The sequence below is a fragment of the Hypomesus transpacificus genome, chromosome 13 (assembly GCF_021917145.1).
Source record: "Hypomesus transpacificus isolate Combined female chromosome 13, fHypTra1, whole genome shotgun sequence".
In the NCBI taxonomy this organism is placed as follows: domain Eukaryota; kingdom Metazoa; phylum Chordata; class Actinopteri; order Osmeriformes; family Osmeridae; genus Hypomesus; species Hypomesus transpacificus.
Window position 1 is genome coordinate 12,166,412 of NC_061072.1, and position 18,754 is coordinate 12,185,165.

Genomic DNA, 18,754 nt, shown 5'->3' on the forward strand with positions numbered 1-18,754 from the left:
CAAATTTGAAAAACCAGAAGGGTAATGCGCCAATGAACTGGAATCCAACTTCCGTAAAACAACGAGAAGAACAAGCCAACCAGAATCCAAAGAAGAAAAGCCAGAGGGCGGTATTTTTAAATGTGTGTTGAAAACGGGATCAATGTTGAACAACGCTCGATATAAACATTTATAAAGTGAGTGTTCGTCTATTAATATTCTTTGAGTCAAGTGTTTGTATATACTCCTGATTTAATTAACGCTACATTGCGGGTTTCTATTCACGTGTATGGAAAAACAATAAGAAAACATGCTACAGTACAGTAGCTAGCGACTAGCGGACTATATCGATATAGCGAAACACATACTAGTTAGCTAGTTATATATTAGTTAGCTAAATTACATGCATTTCGTTCTTAAAATATTGAAAAGTTGCCTCGTACTTTCAGAATGATGGATTCGTGCTTCAACAACCAAAAACCGGGGAGAGTTGGACCCGTGGTTGTTGATGATTTAAAGAGGGATCTGTTCGCAGATTTCTCTGCCGTCCCCTCCATGCCCAAGGTCGGATTATTATCTCTATTTTAAAAGCATAGCTGATTTTATGCCAGGCTTGTGTTCTCCCATCCAGTGTTCCAGTCAGACAAAAACAAAGCTCGGTAAAGTATGTTTAGTTATGTGTTGTTGTCTATGCTTCCTCCAGAACTCAGTGCTGTTAGAAAAGGAGCATTTACGGGTCTACCTCCGCATACGTCCTTTCACCTCTGCGGAGGATGAGAGCGGGGAAGCTCAGGTGACTAACCAGACTGCAAAATACGTACTGCAAAATACTTAACATTAATTGAGGATCACAGTCTTTGCCTTCTTTGTACTGTCAGCCTTAACCAATATGTACTGTATTTGCCTACATTATGGTCTGTCTCCAGGATTGTGTCACCATGGAGCCACCCGACAAGGTGGTTCTGAAGGCTCCCAGCTGCTCTCTGTCATCCAGGCTCAGTGAGAGACCTGTCTCACACACTGCCCAAAAGTTCCAGTTCTCACATGTAAGACACACATGCTAAACATAGCTACTGCTAGCGCACACAAACGTACCCTGAGTAGAAGGTGAATGGTCCAGTCATTGTGTTGCCTATCCTGTACGACTGTTGTTAACATCGTTATTGTATTTCCTGGTAAACATCCCTGACTGATCTTGACATGCTGTTATCGCTGTTGTCTCTCCAGGTGTATGGTCCAGAGACCACCCAAAGAGAGATGTTTGACGGGACAGTGAAGAGTCTGGTCAAAGATGTGCTTGAGGGAGGGAACTCTCTGGTCTTCACCTATGGAGTCACCAACGCTGGCAAGACCTTCACCTTCCTGGGTAAGGATTCTTCTGTCCTCCTCTCCATCTGTCTCTCTTTGTCTTTCTACGTTTCTGAAACAGCTTCAGCAAGTGTCATGTCAGGTGTCATATAACAGTGTGAAAGCCTTGTAAGGCCGGGCACAATTGGTTTTGCTCATCTCTGACCTGAAGACAGTTTACTATGAAGGCAAGGGATCAACTCGTTACACATGACATTTAAGCTGTACAGAACAACAGGAACACAGCTTTTAATGATCATTTCTGAGGCTTCCTCATTTCAACCCATGTTATTTGGCAGGTTCTTAGTTTTTTTTTGCTTCCACAGGGGGAATAGGGAATTCTCCCTTTTTCAGCATTTAGTCATAAAGGTGTAAATGATCAAATGTCTTGAGTGTCCAGTGAGAAAGGGATTTGATTATTCAGATCTCTACCAATACAGCCATACAACCTTATAATAACGTTGCTGTTCCTCCCACTCTGCTCTCTTCAGGCCCAGAGAGTGACGGAGGCCTGTTGCCCAGGTCTTTGAACGTGATCTTTGGCAGCATTGAGGGCCATGTGTTCACCCAGAACCACATCAAGCCTCACCGCTGCCGAGACTTCACCCGCCTCACCAAGGACCAACAAGAAGAGGAGGTTACCAGCAAGCGGAACTTATTCAGGCTTCTAAAGGAGGTGAGGCTGGGATTGAGCTCCCAAGTGCTTCATTCCTTGATAATGACCCAAATTTCCCACAATCCCCACAATGCAATGTATTCCCACAATACAACGAGAAAGAAAAGTGAACTGTCATGTAAATGAGTGTACCGATTGATTTATATGTTTCACTTCCCTGCACACGTTACATGACTTGTTTCTTGTATAAGAACAACTCCTGCTCTCTCTCCCACCAGAGTGACAGCCAGAGGAGCACATCAAGTCTGAGCAGTTCCAACTGTAAGTCGACCATACTTGAAAATTCTCCCAAAAATTCAGACACTGGTTAACAACATTATGGATGGTTGGTTGATGGTGACCAGCCTGTTCTGAGGCCTCTAACCTGCTGTGGTGTCCGTGTCCAGGTTCTTCTCTGAACATGAGTGACAGTCTGGGTGAGGACAGTTTCTGTCTGGACATGGACACGCACACCAAGTTCTCCGTCTGGGTGTCGTTTTGCGAGATCTACAACGAGAACATCCACGACCTGCTGGAGCCCCTCCCCAACGGAGCCCAGCGCAGAACCGTGCTGAGACTCTCTCAGGACATCAAGGGAAACTCCTTCATCAAAGGTGCCCCTTCAATACACACTAGGAAGGAAACGTCTTCATTCAAGGACACTTGTCATGACGGACACTTGGTCATGTCCTTGCTGTCTGTGTGGAATGTGGAACTAGTCTGATGAGAGCTCTTCTGTTTGGGTTGCAGATCTGAAGTGGGTACAGGTCAACAGCTCAGAGGAGGCCTACAGAATCATGAAGATCGGCAAGAAGAACCAGAGCTTCTCCAGCACCAAGCTCAACCACGTCTCCAGCAGGAGGTCACTAGTAAAGCCACCCTACACACCACAGTTGTAGAGTTCAAAGAATGGGACAAGCACTGTTTTATTGTGTTGGCATTTTCTAGAACAATCTACAGCTACACCAGCCTTGTAGAGTAGGCCTGTTGAACTTTATCCAGAACCGTCCATCATCCCATTACCTGGCGGCTGGCAGCTTACTCTAACTGTGTGTTATTTGCAGCCACAGCATTTTTTCCATCCGCATCCTGAGGATAGAAGATGTGGGAGTACCCAGAGTTCACACCATCAGCGAGTGAGTTATGTGTTTGTGTTTGTGGCTGTTCTTGTGCTGTGTTTAAGGTTGAGTCGGTGTGACGTAACTGTGTTGTGTTTTCAGGTTGTCCTTGTGTGATCTGGCTGGCTCAGAGAGGTGTGCCAAGACTCACAACAGAGGAGACCGCCTTAAGGAGGCAGGGAACATCAACACCTCTTTGCTGATCCTGGGGAAATGCATCACTGCCTTAAGACTCAACCAGCAGGCCAAGTAAGTGAAGCCTTACCTCTTCTGGATGGACTCACACACACATACCCAGACTCACACACCTGGATGCATGCTGTGCACACACCTGAACACGCACAGACAACCAGAACGTTAACACAAACGCATATCAAACTTCAAAAAGGTTACGTCTAAACATATAATACTTCTGGTACTAATTTCACATTAAACTGAAGATTTAAAACTCCATCTCGTCAACAGTCGATTTTTAGAGCGAACTATCCCTTTAACCTCCACCCAGGTTCCAGCAACATGTGCCCTTCAGGGAGAGCAAGCTCACCCACTACCTGCAGGGCTTCTTCTGTGGCCGGGGCAAGGCCTGCATGATCGTCAACATTAACCAGTGTGCCTCTATGTATGATGAGACACTTGGCGTGCTCAAGTTCTCGGCCGTTGCTCAGAAGGTAAGGAGATGGACTGTGGTATTTTCACTTCTATCTTTTCCCTCTTCCATTCTTTTCTCTCTCTCATTCTCTCTCTCCCACCCCCACCACCCTTCTCTCTCTAACACCTGTCACGCTATGTACTCTTTTCATCTCTCAGGTGGTGGTTGTCAACCCAAGGCCATTACCCATTGTTGCCCCCAAGAGGTCGGCGAGGGAAGTGTCTCTGATCATAAACAACGCCGACCGTTCCTGGGGTCGTAGGAAGAGCTCGCTGGTTGCCTGGGAAACCACACTGGAGGATGTCCAGGAGGATGATGATGATGATGACGAAGATGATGATGAAGAGGATGAGGGGAGCTGTGAAGAGAGCATGGCAGAGGAGACTATTCTAGAGGCTGGAGAGGGGGAACAGACAGCAATGGAGGAGGACTTGGACCAGGTGTGTGTGTGTGTGTGTGTGAAAGAGAGTGTTGCGTGATTTAGAAGCAGCTGTCCCTATTGGCGTGGTGTGGCGTGTGTGTGACAGGTGTGTGTGTTTCTGTGCCAGCAGTGTGAGGTGGCAGAGCTGAGGCAGAGGCTTCAGAAAGAGGAGGAGGACAAGCTGGCTCTGGAATCCCGTATCAGAGAGGAGGTCACCAACGAGTTCATGGAGCTCTTTTCCAAAATAGAAGAAGATTACAAGTAAGTGCCATGCCTAGACAGTCTGAGTGAGTATGGGCGTATGTCTGTGTTTTTCAGGCTCTCTATTTGCGGTGAAGCCATATAACAAGGTCTATTTCCCTCCCTCTCTTTCCTCTCCCTCTCTTTCCCCTCCCTCACTCCCTCTCTCTCTTTCCCCTCCCTCTCTTTCCCCTCCCTCCCTCCCTCTCTGTCACCAGTGAGCGCCTGCTGAAGGAGCGTGAGATCATGGAGGAGCGTTCGGACAAGCGTCTGGAAATCCTGAGGAGCCTGGTCAGCAAGAGTGTCAATGAATGTTCTAGCGTCACCTCCGACCTGGACACCACCAAGGTGACACTCCCCCATCCCAAGTCCCTGTCGCACCATCACTCCCTACAGCCTTACATGCCATTTGGAGCAGGACTAATACTCTATCCTCTACTATACCACATCGATACATGCTGTATGTTATCATGTAGGCTTCCAGCCGTCTGTTCGCCAGTGGGCTCATACATCTCCATGTGTTGACTCTGTGTTCCAGGAGGATAAGGTGTCTCTGTTGGAGGGCATCATGGAGACCATGAGGCTGGACCTGGGCCGGATCAGACGGGAGGCGGAGGCCGCCCACACCTGTCTGGCGGAGGCGGAGCCAGCTGCGTCTCCAGGCGTCCCATCCCGCCTCCAGGCCCAGGTGGAGCACCTGTCCGCCCAGCTGCTGCACTCACAGCAGCAGCTGCACCTGCAGACCAACGGTAGCACACACACACACACATCTGGAGACACGTTGGCTGGCCTACCTCGTCTGTTTTAACAGCGTCTGAGGCACACACACCGCTATCCAGAGCCAGCTGGCACTCAGTCCCTCTGTTCCTCCCTGTTACTTCCAGAGGTGGAGCAGATGGCTGTGGAGAAACAGACGATTCAAGACCAGTTTCAAGAGACCAAGCAGGTACTGTAACTGAGCCTCCCGTTGAAAGTTGTCATTTCTGTATGGATGAACTGCTGTGTGGCTCAGTAAAACAATTTTTTGGGGTGTGCTTATTATCGACAAGCGACATCTAATAGCAATGGGGTTAGTGAAAACATAGGCCAATATCAATGGAGTATTGCTACAAACCATGGTGTCCACATGCAGTGGATATCGGGTACACACAGTAATACAATAATTTTGCCTGATGTTGCAGAGTGTGGAGCGACAGATGGGGAAGGTGCAGGAGCTGATGGAGATCTGTCTGCAGAAGGATGAGATGATCTCAAAGTTGCAGACAGCCATGGGCCTCACTGTGGAAGAGGCCACCAGAGACGTAAGGACTGGACTTGCATGCATGATTCTCCTTGTGGATCTTGTGCATGGCGTTCCATTCATTAACTGTGTGTGTGTGTGTGTCCTCAGAGGGAACTGGTGGAGTCCATCAGACTGGAGATCCTGGAGCTCAGAAAGACCTGCAATTGTGTCAGAAAAGACCATGATGGAGCGATGCGGAGGAGTATTGAAGATGGGGAGATGAGGAAGAGTGAGAGCAGGAAGCGCAGTGCGGACCCTCTGGAAGAGCCCCTCCACCTGCCGGCCTTGAAGAGAGGTAGGATGCTTAGATGATTTGATAAATGGTTGGAGTGAGTGATGAGTTTTTAGTCTCGGGACACCAGATGTTGACCTTCCTGTACATGTTCTTTCTCTCCCTATCCTTATTTTCCCCTCTCTTCCATCTTCCAGGTGTAGCGATGGAGGAGTGTGTGTCTTCAGGCCCGGAGGAGCTGAGGAGACTGCAGGAGGAGTGTGGTCGTAAGGACCAGGTCATCTCCCAGCTCCAAGCTCAGCAGCAGGCCCTACAGGAGAGGCTGGAGAGGATGGAGGCAGAGGCTGGGAGGACCAGTGAGGATCAGAAGGAAAAGGGGGAATTGAACATGAGGGTGAGTGCAGAGGCCAAGCAAGCACGTGTGGCCCTGCAGCAGACCGTGGACAAGTTGACCTCTGACCTGGAAGCTCAAACGGAGGAATGGGAGGTGCTGGCGACCTCCCTGGAGAAGGAGAGGAGGGACACAGCCCGTCTGACTAAGGAGAACAAGGCACTGGTCAACGGAATCTTCCAGCTGCAGGTTACCTCTGAGAAGGCGGGGTCGGAGGTCACTGAACTGCAGGCTAAACTCCGCCTCCAGTCCCAGACAACCAATCAGCTCTCAGAAGAGCTGGCCAACGCCAAAACACTCCAGAAGGAGCTGGAGGACCAAGTAAGGGATAAGACCAAGACTGTGGAAGCTCTGACACAGGAAGTGGACCGGCTGAAACAGGAAGGAGAGAAGCTGAGCAAGGAAGTAGTCCGAGTTGGACAGGAAGCCGAAAACAAAGTCGAAAAGGTGTCATCAGAGCAGAAGAGCGCCACCTCTGGTTTCCACGCCACCATGGATGCTCTGAGAAAGGAGTGCGAGTTCGCTGTTGAAAGGTCGGCCCAGAGGGGTCGGCAGGTGGCCGACCTGCAGCTGGAGGTCACGGAGATTAAAGGTCATCTGTGTGAGAGGGAGGAGGAGTGCGGTCAGCTCAGACTGGAGCTGGAGACCCAGCAGGCCCTGGCCCAGACCCAACTCAACCAGGCTGAGACACAGACCACAGCCAGGGCTCTGCAGACCTCCACCGCCCTGCAGGCGGAGGTGGGTCTCCTGACGGAGCAGCTGAGGGCCTCTGAAGCGAGCTGCACCAGAGGGACTGAGCTGCAGAGGCAGCTGGCTGAGAGAGAGGCTGAATGCACAGCTCTGCAGGAGAGACTAGATGAGGCCAAGAGAGAGGTGGGCAGACGAGCAGAGGAGGAGGAAAACCAACAGAGTCACCGTAAGTAAGAGGGAAAAAAAATCCAAATGTATTCATTTTCATTTATTTGAATATGTGCTTGACATACAATTTGAGTTTGGTTCATTTTTACATGTTGGTGAAATGTTGTGGTTTTAAGTGCTTGCATGGGTTCCGTCCAGCAGGCACCCAGGCTAACGAGCGCCTGATAGCAGGCATGCGAGAGGCTCTCTCGGAGCAGGAGAGGACCCAGAAGGAGCAGGAGGACGCTCTGGAGGACCGGGTCAGGGAGATTGAGACGCTGACCCAAGGTGACAGTCTCCCAGTGTCCCTTCTGTAACTAACCCGTTAGTTGACTGTACGGGAGGGATCCAGTATGTGTGTGTGCTGATGTTGTTTTGGGTTTCCAGAGCTGACCAGCCTGAAGGATGGCTGCCTCCTGAAGACCTCTGCAGCAGCTAATGAGGTGAGATTCTGGGGGATCGAGAAGAGGTTGGAGGGAAGGGTGGAAAGATGGAAGGGAGGATAGGACGGCTGGCAAGAAGAGATGGAGGGATGGAGAGGAGAGAAAGAGGGAGTTTTAGAGGAAGGTCGTTAGTGATCTGCTTTGATCAGCCAGCACTCTGATCCTCACCTCCGAGCATCTCTCTGTAGCCCAGCCCTGTCGCCAGGGCCCCCTTAGTAACTAGGAACACGTGTGTGTGGACGTGTGTGTTCCCAGGTTGTGCATGTACAGTGCAGAGTGGCACGCTTGTGAACTTGGTGCGTGTGCGTGCATGCCTATTGGGTGTACTTTGGAAGCAGCCAGGGAGAGTTGGCAGGCAGCAGAGACTCTCCTTCAGTGCATTGATCTCCAGTAACAAGGTGTTCCTCCTCACAGCTCCCTGGTGGAGAGGAGCTTCTGAAGAGAAGAGAGGAGGAGGAGGAGAGGGCTCGTAGGGCGGAGGCCCTGAGAGAAGAGGACAGGGCGAGGGCGGAGGAGCGGTGGAGAGGAGAGGTAGAGGCCCTCGGCGAGGAGGTGAGGAGGCTCCAGCAGAGCGGTGCTGAGAAGGAGCGCAGGCTGCTGGAGCTGCAGGAGCAACTCTGCCTCCAGACACCAGAGGTCAGCAGAGAGCACACTACATGCTTGATTGTGTGTGTTTTATGTGTTTGTACTTGTGTGATAAGTGATGTTTTTATTTGTTTTGTCTTCCTCTATTTCTACCTGTCTGTGATTGTCTAGGTGTTGGAGATGAGTACAGAGGGGGGCCGGGAGTCTCGGTTCCCCAGACCGGAGGTAGAGATCCAGTTCTCTACCCTGCAGCCCAACACATTTAACCTGCGTCGTCAGGGAGACGCACACTCCACCACCGTCAAGGTCACAAAGAGAAAGAGTGTTGAGATGGTAAGTGTACTGTGTTTGCGTGTGGGACATCAAATACACCACAGCCTACAACACACACTCATACTGAAGCACTTTGCGTGCTTGTGCCAGTCTGTTAACCCCTAACATGATTGATATCTGGGTTTCAGGTGTCTGTAGGGAGTGAGAACAGGAAGAACAAGCGCCTGAGAGGAACCCCCAAGGTCAACCTGCAGGTCAGGAGAGTGAGCTAGCACACCAGTGCTACCCTTGGACCCTACCATCTCTGCCCCTAGCTAGACCCTGGTCCCTCACTGGTCTATTAGAGAGTTGAGAAGAAACAACTGACCTGGAATGTGTTTGTGGTTCCTGTTGCCAGTCTCCCACAGTGCTGCGAGTGAAGTCGGAGCAGAGGAACCAGCAGTCTCCTGCCAGCCTAAAGGCCAAAAAGGACAAGACTCTGCAGAAGATCGGAGACTTCCTACAGAGCTCACCCACTCTGCTGGGGAGCAGAGGTCAGTCAATCTTATGTCCCTCTCAACATACCTCCCACTCAACCTACAACTGTATATCATTCATCTGTAGCACAGAAACACACTTCCATTCTGTATGTGGATGAATTCCAACCTTCAGTTAAATTTATATATTTCCACATACATCTTGACTGTCTGCTTCTTTCTCACTGCCTGTCTACCTTTTCTCTCGTCCCGTCTGTCTGCCTATACCTTTGTCCCTCAGCCAAGACCATTATGGGCATGGTGAACGGCAGGTCTGTGGATCAGGAGAAGCCCTCAGGCCCTCACACCAAACCCAAGAGGACCAGGAGGAAGCTGTACAAGACTGACATCTCATCTCCTGTGGACATCCTCTCCCACCCGGTCAGTACACTATCGCTTGCATGTCATCAACCTTAAGGGTCAGCTGTTAAATGGATTAAACAGCCCCATACACCAGGATGATTCCAATGGTTCAATATTCCATGGTTCTGATCGAGCTTATCTGATTTTTTTTAATTATTGTCTGATTCCAGATCATCGGACTAGATCAGGAAGAGAAGGAGAGCGATCACCTGATTATCAAGAGACAGCTAAGGTCCAGGACGATCAAGAAATGAACTAAACAGCAAGTGATGGCACATCACAAGCAAGAAATGTAACAACAAAAAAAGTATTTGTCTTTAACATACTCAAGTGGGGTTCTTGCTCCACTTTGTCTCAAAGTGCAGCTGTATTGTCTCGCCGCCTCCATACACTTGACCACAACCAAGATATGACCAAGCAATCAACAGGACATGGCAAGACTGAAATTCAGAGTTTTGAAACTGAGAGGTCTGTGATATAAAGACTGACTCCTCATCAATACTGGCAGGGAATTGATATGCATACTTGCAGTTTGAACATTAGAATACTTTTTTGTGTGTGTGTACTATTTTTATATATCGCATTTCTTTCACGTCACAAGTTTGCTTCATCGGAATCAAATGGGGAATCAAAATGAGTGTCAGCTGCATGTATTTATCTTTTAGGGTAAATCTGTCTTTGTAAAACAAAACATGCTGGGTTTGTCAGACCATGGGACAGTCGGAGAGGACTGGTGTTTGTAGTTTTATACAGTTTTTTCTTGTGCTGTATATAGTTTTTGTGTATGTCAAAGGCCAAGTGTAGAATGTCACTGTCATCTATCTTTTGTTGTCAGTAGTCAGACAGGGGGGGGGGTGGAGACGTACTCATTTGTCAAACACAAGTTCGTTCTGTCTACACTCTCCCCATCTCTCTTTCTCCCTCAGAAACGCTTGTGTCCTGGACAGGTCACTGGTCTAGCCAATCAGAGCAAGTCTCAGGTGGCCTATTAGCGTGCCATTGGCCAGTGTTTGTCTTTGTCATTGCAACTGTCTTTGTATGTGTCAGTGATGATTAAATACTTTGATCTCCTGCAGAGATTGGCTTGCTGTCGGAATGTCTATCTTTAAATAGATTTTTTTGTTGTTGATATTTTATTGTCTGAGGTTTGCTCTGAACAGCTAATTTGCTGATTAAGCACAAATGGGTTTAAGGTAAGAGAGCTAATGTCCTCTGTTGCCTCCTTGGTGCCATTAGCTACAGTGGGCCTCTTTATGTCCTAATTTAACAAGGACCAGGAGTTCTCAAGAGAAGATTACCATCTGTTCAATAAACGTGGGATAGTATGATCTGTATCCAAAGTCAGAACGGAAGAGATATTATTTTGGGTCGCACAAGAAGCTTGTTAAGACAACATTGGTGGACAACATCTAGTTGAACCAATATTATGCCTCTTGTATTTGGACACAAGCAAGAAACAGGAAATGTATGTGTGGGGTGAGATTTGTTTACTTCTGAAAGATGAAACAAGTGACTTTCTTTCCCAGAGGAGCATCTATCAGCATGCATTATGGGCTATAGCCTGAGGCCCCAACGGTCCCCATGGCAATGGGGATCTAAAATAAATACATGGATGTATAGCTACCTGGTGTTTGTGTATATGTGTGTGCAGGTGTACATGGCAACACACTCAGTCCTACCACTGAAAACATTCCAAGGAAATTGTTTGGTCAGCGTTGGTGTGTATAGCCACGTGGGTGGGTGTCATCAGGTAATTAATCAAGGTCACATACTGCAAAACAAGAAGACAAACCGGCTTATATTTACTACCTTACCCTTTCCTTCCAATTACCTGGAGAAAGTAATGGATTCATAGGAACTCTAGTTAGGCTCAGAGAGTGTGAAATACCTGAGGCAAAGATAGATGAATGTTTCATGCTGCCTCAGCAGAGCAGAGAGGAATGGAATATAGGCCATGATTTGTGTGTCCCTGTGTCCCCTGGTGCATCCCTAGTGTGTGTATGAACAGGGAGATGCAAACTAGTATCTCTAAAATGCTGGTTCTCTCTGATGTCCTCTAAATGTTCTTAATTTACAACATATTCAGTTCAGTTTGACTAAATATTATTACAGCAGGTGAACAAACTTAGCGTCCATCTACAATCTAGCTGCATATTGATGCAGTAAAGCATGTGTGGCAAGTGATTGATACCCCCCCCGCGCCCTTCTTGACCGATCAAACGCCACTGTGTCAACCAGCCAATCAGAAAGAAACATGGCTCATGCTGCGGTGGTTATTGATTTGGTCGGTAAGGGCTTTCAGTGCAAGGTATCGACGTGGTTGCCTATGCTGATCTAGCTTTGATTTAAACTATACACAGTCACAGTCATTAACAGACAAAAAGCATTCGTCAATATGTGATGCTAAGGTGTTTCATCAGCCGTAAACCGGATTTTGGATACAAGCTGGACACATTGTTTGGATACGTGACGTAGTGGTTATCGATGCGGTCGTTAAGGGCGCTCAACCGCAAGTCAGCATGTGGTCAGATTTGCTTAGTTAATTGAAATTAACCTTATTTCCTCAAATGAAAATACATTCGTTCAAAGGCGCAGAGCTGTCGACTTAATCGTGATTGATAGCCGTGTTTCATTAGCCATGAACTAGTGTTTTCCATGTATTAGATGTTCCCATGTATAGCGGTGCTTAAACTTGAAAGGAGTTTGTTAGCCTATACTGTACTCTGGTTCGTGTAGGTATTTGACAAGAGAGGAATTTCAGTCTAACTCAGGAGAGCAGTCAAGTTCCTTTTATTTATCTTTCTGACTTCGGACTTAATCCAATGTGTATATTGGATTGAGAAACAGTATAGCTGTTAAAATCGTTTTGCCCCAGTCTGTAATTCCTGAAATGGATTTGGTTGCGTTTTTAAAATTGGCCTTCCAGGTTTCACCCTTGGTGAGTAGACAGATCCGTTAGAGAGTCATGTCCTCTCACGGAGCTCCGTGTACCCTAGTCTGATTGTCGACATAAAATATCTGCTCGTCTAATTCACCGAGTCATTCAGTTTTATAATTGAAAATCTGTCACCGGCGAGGAGCGTCCCGGTTTCAACAGCTCATCTAAAAAACTCAGGGATAAACTCAATGTAACTGGGGGAAGCATATTTGAAATATCTTCTTCACACGTCTGAGGACAAGGCTCGTGAAGTGTTTCTAAATAGGTACGCAGAAACATTGAGGTATTTGATGGCTTCCGATTGGCTAAAATGGAATGTTGCTTGATCAGAAGGTTATAGCCAAATCTCCCCAAGCAGGGCTCTGTCCCCAAGGAAACAGAATGACCTATCCGAGAAGCTGTTTTTTGTCATCAGCGCATCGCTTGCCTCTCTAGCATACAACATGTAATTTCTGTCAGCTTTCTTTCCTATTCCAAATCAACTGCACGTGGAAAAAAATGCTTGTGAGAGATATGAGATACAGTCTTACTTTGTAGATGTTTATCCTAAGATCACACTCTTTGAGTCAGACAAACTCAGAATGCACAGCTGAGGGATTTCCTCATGGCTTTGCTGAGAGTCAGGTTCTTGTTTCGGATCTGAACAGTGTTTGTTGATCTGGATTTGACTGTACTTATCAACCTTTGCAGACCTACTCTGACTTCCGTGTCACATTGCAGGGGCCTGTCCACATGTTTGGCAGAAGGGCTTGGCCATGTAGACAGACCCCCAGCATGGGTCACTGCTGGAACCTCCATAAATCTCTCCCAGCTTTTTTAAACCAGTCTATGCCAGAGGACAAAGTCATGACAGTGAACAACACAGCTGTACTTTAGATGGTATACCATAGCTGCTCCTTTACAACTAGCACCAGCACACCAAAAGGATGTCCATCTGGTCTGAATAACACACACTGACCTTGTTACAAGACCTCACCACAAATGCAGAGCCCAACAGCTGTAACGTGTTTGTCCTGCTGAAGAAAAGCTTTGGGTCTGTAGAATGGATGTGAGTAGAATAATATGACCCCCTGCTTCGCACCGCTGCATGAAAAAGAAAGAAAGAAAGAGGAGTACTGTTTTAAATTAGGTCCTCATGCTATAAACCTGGTAATAGTAATCCAGGGTATAAACCCTTCCACCCTCCTTTAGGAGTCCTTGAGGAGCCCAAAGTGGGTAACAAGTGCACCTCACCTCAAACAGCCACGATTACTGTGAATCTACTAATGTTCCTAGCCACAGATGGGGTCTAACCAACCTTGGATTGAGCGTGGTATCCAGAAGGGACTATAATGATCTGTAGCAAGTGATTTTGTTAATTACTCATCTGTGGTTAGCGACAGTAGACATGTCTCTGAGGAGGTGTTGCAGCCTTAATGAGGTCACTGGATATTCAGACAACATGCCTACTAAGTCACACAGACCCAGGGACACAGAGACAGATGTAAGTTGCATTAGAAAGGGCCAGTCTTAGTACACCAGTCACTGATGTTGGGTTAGGGCTTGATCTAACCTGAGTGAAGGTGGAATTAGACCCAATGGGGTCGTTATGATATCAGGTCAAAAGCTTTTCCTGGTCTGTGTAAGAAGGATTTCAGAGCTTTCTTTTCCTCGCTTCTCCTGTCCTGTCCTCTCCTGTGCCCTCATCATTCTTTCCTTACGACCTCATTTGAACTACAGGCTGATGGGAGAGAACATGTCATCCTACTTTACAGTCTACATGCATTCACTGTTTGGAATGTATCTGCATGTTCTGCAGAGCCAACTTGTAAAATCTCACAAATGAATTACATTTTTAATTGGGAGGTCAAATTTATTACTGAGATTGTGTGAAATGTGTCTGTTCTTCCAAGCCCCTGGACAGACTGTGATTGGGCAGGATTAGATAAGTACTTTCTCCTGACACAGTGCAGATTCACAAGGCCTTGTTTGAGTACTCAGGATGTGTCTTTCCTTCCTGCCGCTTCTCATCCCTGCTGGTCATTGTACATGTTGGATCAGTTGGATCAGGAAACAGCATAATGATGAGATTATTACAACTGAACATCTCTAGAACCTTTCTAAAGCTACAGTAAATGGCATTGAAAAGCTGTTTTACAGATTGATCGGGTGTGTTTGGCAGCTAATCTCATGTTCTCTCAGGATCTGATAACCTGCTTTCCGGAAGTGGGGATCCTCTCTGTGAAACATTAAAAGAGAGAATGTATGTGTGTGTAATAACACGGTCTCTGACAGTGGCGTTCATTACATGTCATCATCTTTCAGCTCAAAGGTTGTCTGTATGTCAGACCAGTCCAACACTTGGTCACCATCACCCTGTGTGTTAGAGGGGAGAGAGGAGGGGAGAGGGGCAGACTGCTGTGTTTGTCTTTTGACTTGAAGTTATGCAAATCCAGCAGTTTAAATTCAATGTCATCTCAAACTGAGCATGATAAATCGCAGCCTATTGACTGTGTTATTATCTTTAGCAGATGCAGTGTGAGCGAGAGAATGAGAGTAAATCACAGAGGACACCAATCCTTTTTCTTTCTAAATTGCTGTCATCTCTTTATCCCTGACTTATGTCCAGAGGCATTAATTACAAACTTCCTTTTCTTTCCTCCCCAGTCTCACAGGTGCCATCCCAGGTGCCCCTGCTCCAGACAGAGAGTGCAGGGCAGGGACATGCCATGGGTCCTCACAGCAAGTCAGGGGCCCAGGGTCAGCAGACCAGTGTCCGCGCCGCTCTGTCACCCGGTGGGGACCCAGTGAGGTCAGACCAGGTGCATGTCTCTGTGGAAGCGTCGGAGGATTATACTGCACTCACAATAGCTGTGCTGTGTTTTCCTGTACAATACTGTGCTCCATGCATCACACTGTATTGTGTTTTGCTGTACACTAGTATAGCATGTCTACACTGTGGCACCAGACATAGCACTCTGCACAATAGCAAGGAAACAATATAGAAGGATGAGTAGCAGCTGAATAAAGAACCATTGACATTCCCACACAGCATGTACATAAAGCCGCTTACAGTAGGCCAATTTGATGTGGGCTATTAGGTCACTCCCCCCTCTACAGTGATTGTATGCACAGAGGAAGTTGCATGGCAGAAACCCTCCCACTCCTGTGTAATGATGACCATGATGGATTCATTTTCAGTCTCCTCCTGACGCTCACAATGCCCAGTGTCACCTTTTTCGTTTCTACGAGAATTGTCCGGCGGGCTTGCGTGCCCAATTTGTGTCAAAACTCCTCCACTGGCGGTGGGTCTATTAATATGGAGGCTTCTTACTCTGGTAGCACCAGGGAATATTCTGCTGGACGGAGTGATTTATGTGTGCAGAGACTTTCGTGTCTCCGAGCTGAGCTAGTTCGCCCAGGTTTAGATCACTCAAGATGAGGCCAAGCTAAGACCTGTGGTCCTTGCCACCAGGCAGGCCACTCCAGCTTATCCCAACATTCTGAAAATGACTCTGTGCCATATAATCAAAGTCTGACTCTTCTTACTAACTCTAATTAAGTCTGGTTGTATTGCAGATTGCTTTGGGATTATAATCAGAGCAGAAAGAGTTCCAATCTTCCACATTCAAGGGACAATTTCTACCCAATCAAGGTTTCTAGTTTTCACTTCAACTAACAATATTCTTCATTCCACAGAATAATGCACAATAGATAATACAGAAGCTGCAGGGGAAGGCTTTCCAGTGATGAATAAGCAATGAACCAATTGTCTCATTATTTTTCCATGCAAAGGCAGAGACTAATGGCACGCCATTCCAAGCTATACCATCCACCTGTTCCTAGTTATACCTGACACACACACACACACACTCCCCATGTGTGAATGCCATATGTAAATGCTCTTTAGGGTATGTTAAGCACTTTAGTATTAGAATCAGCTTTTATTTTACTTAAAAAATAAGATTGGTATCTTGAAAAATAAGATCCGTATATGTTTATTGTATGCACCTCCCTGCCACAGTACATTCTGTGTTTGTGTTAACCCTCATGGCAATACAAACACTTCTGATTCTGATCAATTAGACTGGATAAGAGAAGTGGCACCTGAACGGTCCACATTCATGTTCTAACAACTTACCACTGAATACATCCATGTCATGTGTCACTTGTGTAACACAATTATTACACTTATGTGAGACAAAGAGCATGTGTATGTGCATGCATATATTTGCACTTGATTGTGTATTGCAATGTCTGTGTATACCAGACATCCCCCTGTCCTTTAACATCTCAGGGGACCCCTTTGGTCTAGTGGTTAGATTTCTGGGTTCCCAAGCGAGATGTTGAGCAGGTGTGTGTGTGGATTGGGGGGTGCTCTACTCTATGGTAGAATAGTTATAAGGCGACCAATTGAGAGGATAAGCTGTGTGTTTGATCCTGGGCTATGCATGTTATGTGTTATGTTATGATGTTATGATTCTAGATACATCTGTTAGAATGTAGAATACACCATTGTATCTATTGGATGTCTCAAAGTTAAAATCAAGTTGAGTGTCTTTTATGAAAAGAGTATAATGATAGCTAGAGTCCCTTTTTGTGAGATAACCTTTCTTTGTTAATTTGTGTGTGCGTGCTCACGGGCTGCCTTGCGATGGTTGAAAGGAATTAACTTTTTTATTATTATACGTCAGCAAAACACCTGGACCCTTACCTAAAGATGCTCAAGGTGATGTCTAAGCCCAGGAGAATAGGAACTTGCTAACGTTGTGGCAAATTTGAAAACAAAGCACTCACCCGCAATGTTTCTCTGTCTATCTTTCTCTCTTGTTCAAAACACACACACACACACAACCAAGCACTCTCTGACAGATGTGGACCACCCAGACTGAAAAGCGTCCATGGTGATTGGGATAATTATTTGCAGGAGTTGAGGAAAACTTTCAGACCCACCAGGTAGAACAATTACCCTGCAGGAACACCACTTTAACCTAGCTTCCTGAAACCTTCTTCAGAGCAGCCGAGGAATGGTGAGCAGAGGAGAGGAGAGGGGGAATAAAAGAGTTGAATAGAAGAATGAAAGGGAGGAGGGAACATCTCTTCCCCTCCCTCAAACCTACACCCTTACTCCCTCTCATACTATCAATCTGGATGGAGTTGAGCTGTTTTGTAGGGACAACTGCATCTGTTTGGGAAGGTCCCCCACATGTCTGATTTATGTGGTTTACAAGGACTAATGTGAAGGTTGTAGTTAATACTTACTGCCTCTATCACACAGTCTGCCCCTGCTCCAATGATGCCACAGTGTGTCTGGATGCCTTCCTATCCACTTATCTGCTTGCCTGTCCATCCCTTTGTCTGCTTGTGCCCCTGCCTGCCTGTCTATGTGTCCTCTGACCCACCAGTCTACTTGTCTGTTTTGTGTGAGATCTCCCTCATAGATGGGCACATTCTACACGAGCCTGGCACCCAGTGGACAGGAGATCCGTTTCCTGTCTTTCATTTCCTTCTCTAAATCCCAAATCACTGGGAATTATATCTGTTCAATAGGCGTAGTCTAGACACTTCAGGGGTAAACTACAGGATTAGAAAAAACACTGTGGATCTGCGGAGCGTCAATCCTGTCATCACCTACTGGTTGTAGACCGGTTCTCAGTCTCTGAAATATGCCCTTCCTTCCTGCCCTGATTGGATACATCACTGATCTGACATAAGTGGATTGGTAACAGCTGTGTGGAGAAGAAATTCGTTTTCAGCCATTCAGAGTAGTTAGATCAGTGATTACCTTCAGTAGGGAAGGAAAGTTGAATTTTCAGAGAACTCAGGGGGCTAGTTCAGACTGGTGTCCTTCACAATACATTGACACTTAAGCACAAATTGTACGATCCTCCCTATAGAGGAATGACTGCCAATACCCTATCATGACATATGGGCAGAGAGAGGTAAACAGCAGAGATGCATCCAAGAATATTTAATGTATTTATTCAGAGTCAGTGCCCGCGCTGTTTCAGTCACAAGGTGTTTACCCATATGTTGCACAATGAAGGTGGTCGTGTTTCTTGTGGGGTGTCCGTTATGTGTCGTGTCTGAACAGGTCACAGATAAGTAGCTGGTTTGTGTGCCACAGACTGGCATGCCAGACAGAATACCTGCTGCCAGGGAGAAATCCTGATGCCAGAGAGAGAGAGCCCACTCCTCACTGGTACAAGACAGCAGGACTCGCTCATGTTGATCTATGGTTTGCCATCTGTTAGCCGAGCCCACAACTAGGCAGGGGGGTGCAGTGGGGTGTTCGGGGTGCTTACTTAGCCCCCATCCCTGCCACTGTCTCCGTCAGCCCACATGCCACTTTAATTTATCATCCCTCACCATGTTTCGCCCCTGTATTCGTATTCTACTTCCATCTGATCCCGTGCATCCCCATTTCTCCTCTAACTGATTCACCTC

General features: G+C 46.9%; 1 protein-coding gene across 3 annotated transcripts; it reads left to right on the forward strand.

The window, feature by feature from the left end:
- The first annotated feature begins 70 nt into the window (after positions 1-70).
- kif20bb (kinesin family member 20Bb) lies at positions 71-10,467 on the forward strand. Of its 3 annotated transcripts, none has more exons than XM_047032785.1 (28): positions 71-176; positions 429-543; positions 683-772; positions 906-1,025; positions 1,207-1,345; positions 1,818-2,002; positions 2,221-2,263; positions 2,389-2,595; positions 2,732-2,843; positions 3,046-3,117; positions 3,202-3,348; positions 3,605-3,767; positions 3,907-4,188; positions 4,297-4,430; positions 4,628-4,757; positions 4,948-5,158; positions 5,294-5,355; positions 5,591-5,710; positions 5,800-5,986; positions 6,121-7,230; positions 7,371-7,499; positions 7,599-7,654; positions 8,069-8,290; positions 8,411-8,572; positions 8,701-8,766; positions 8,910-9,045; positions 9,269-9,408; positions 9,561-10,467. In XM_047032785.1, the coding sequence occupies exons 2-28, from the start codon at positions 430-432 to the stop codon at positions 9,642-9,644; spliced, it is 4,623 nt and encodes a 1,540-aa protein (XP_046888741.1). In that variant the 5' UTR covers positions 71-176; position 429; the 3' UTR covers positions 9,645-10,467. The 3 variants fall into 3 exon arrangements, with proteins under 3 accessions (XP_046888741.1, XP_046888743.1, XP_046888742.1); XM_047032787.1 differs by having other exon boundaries at positions 7,374-7,499; XM_047032786.1 differs by having other exon boundaries at positions 4,300-4,430.
- Positions 10,468-18,754: the final 8,287 nt, after the last annotated feature.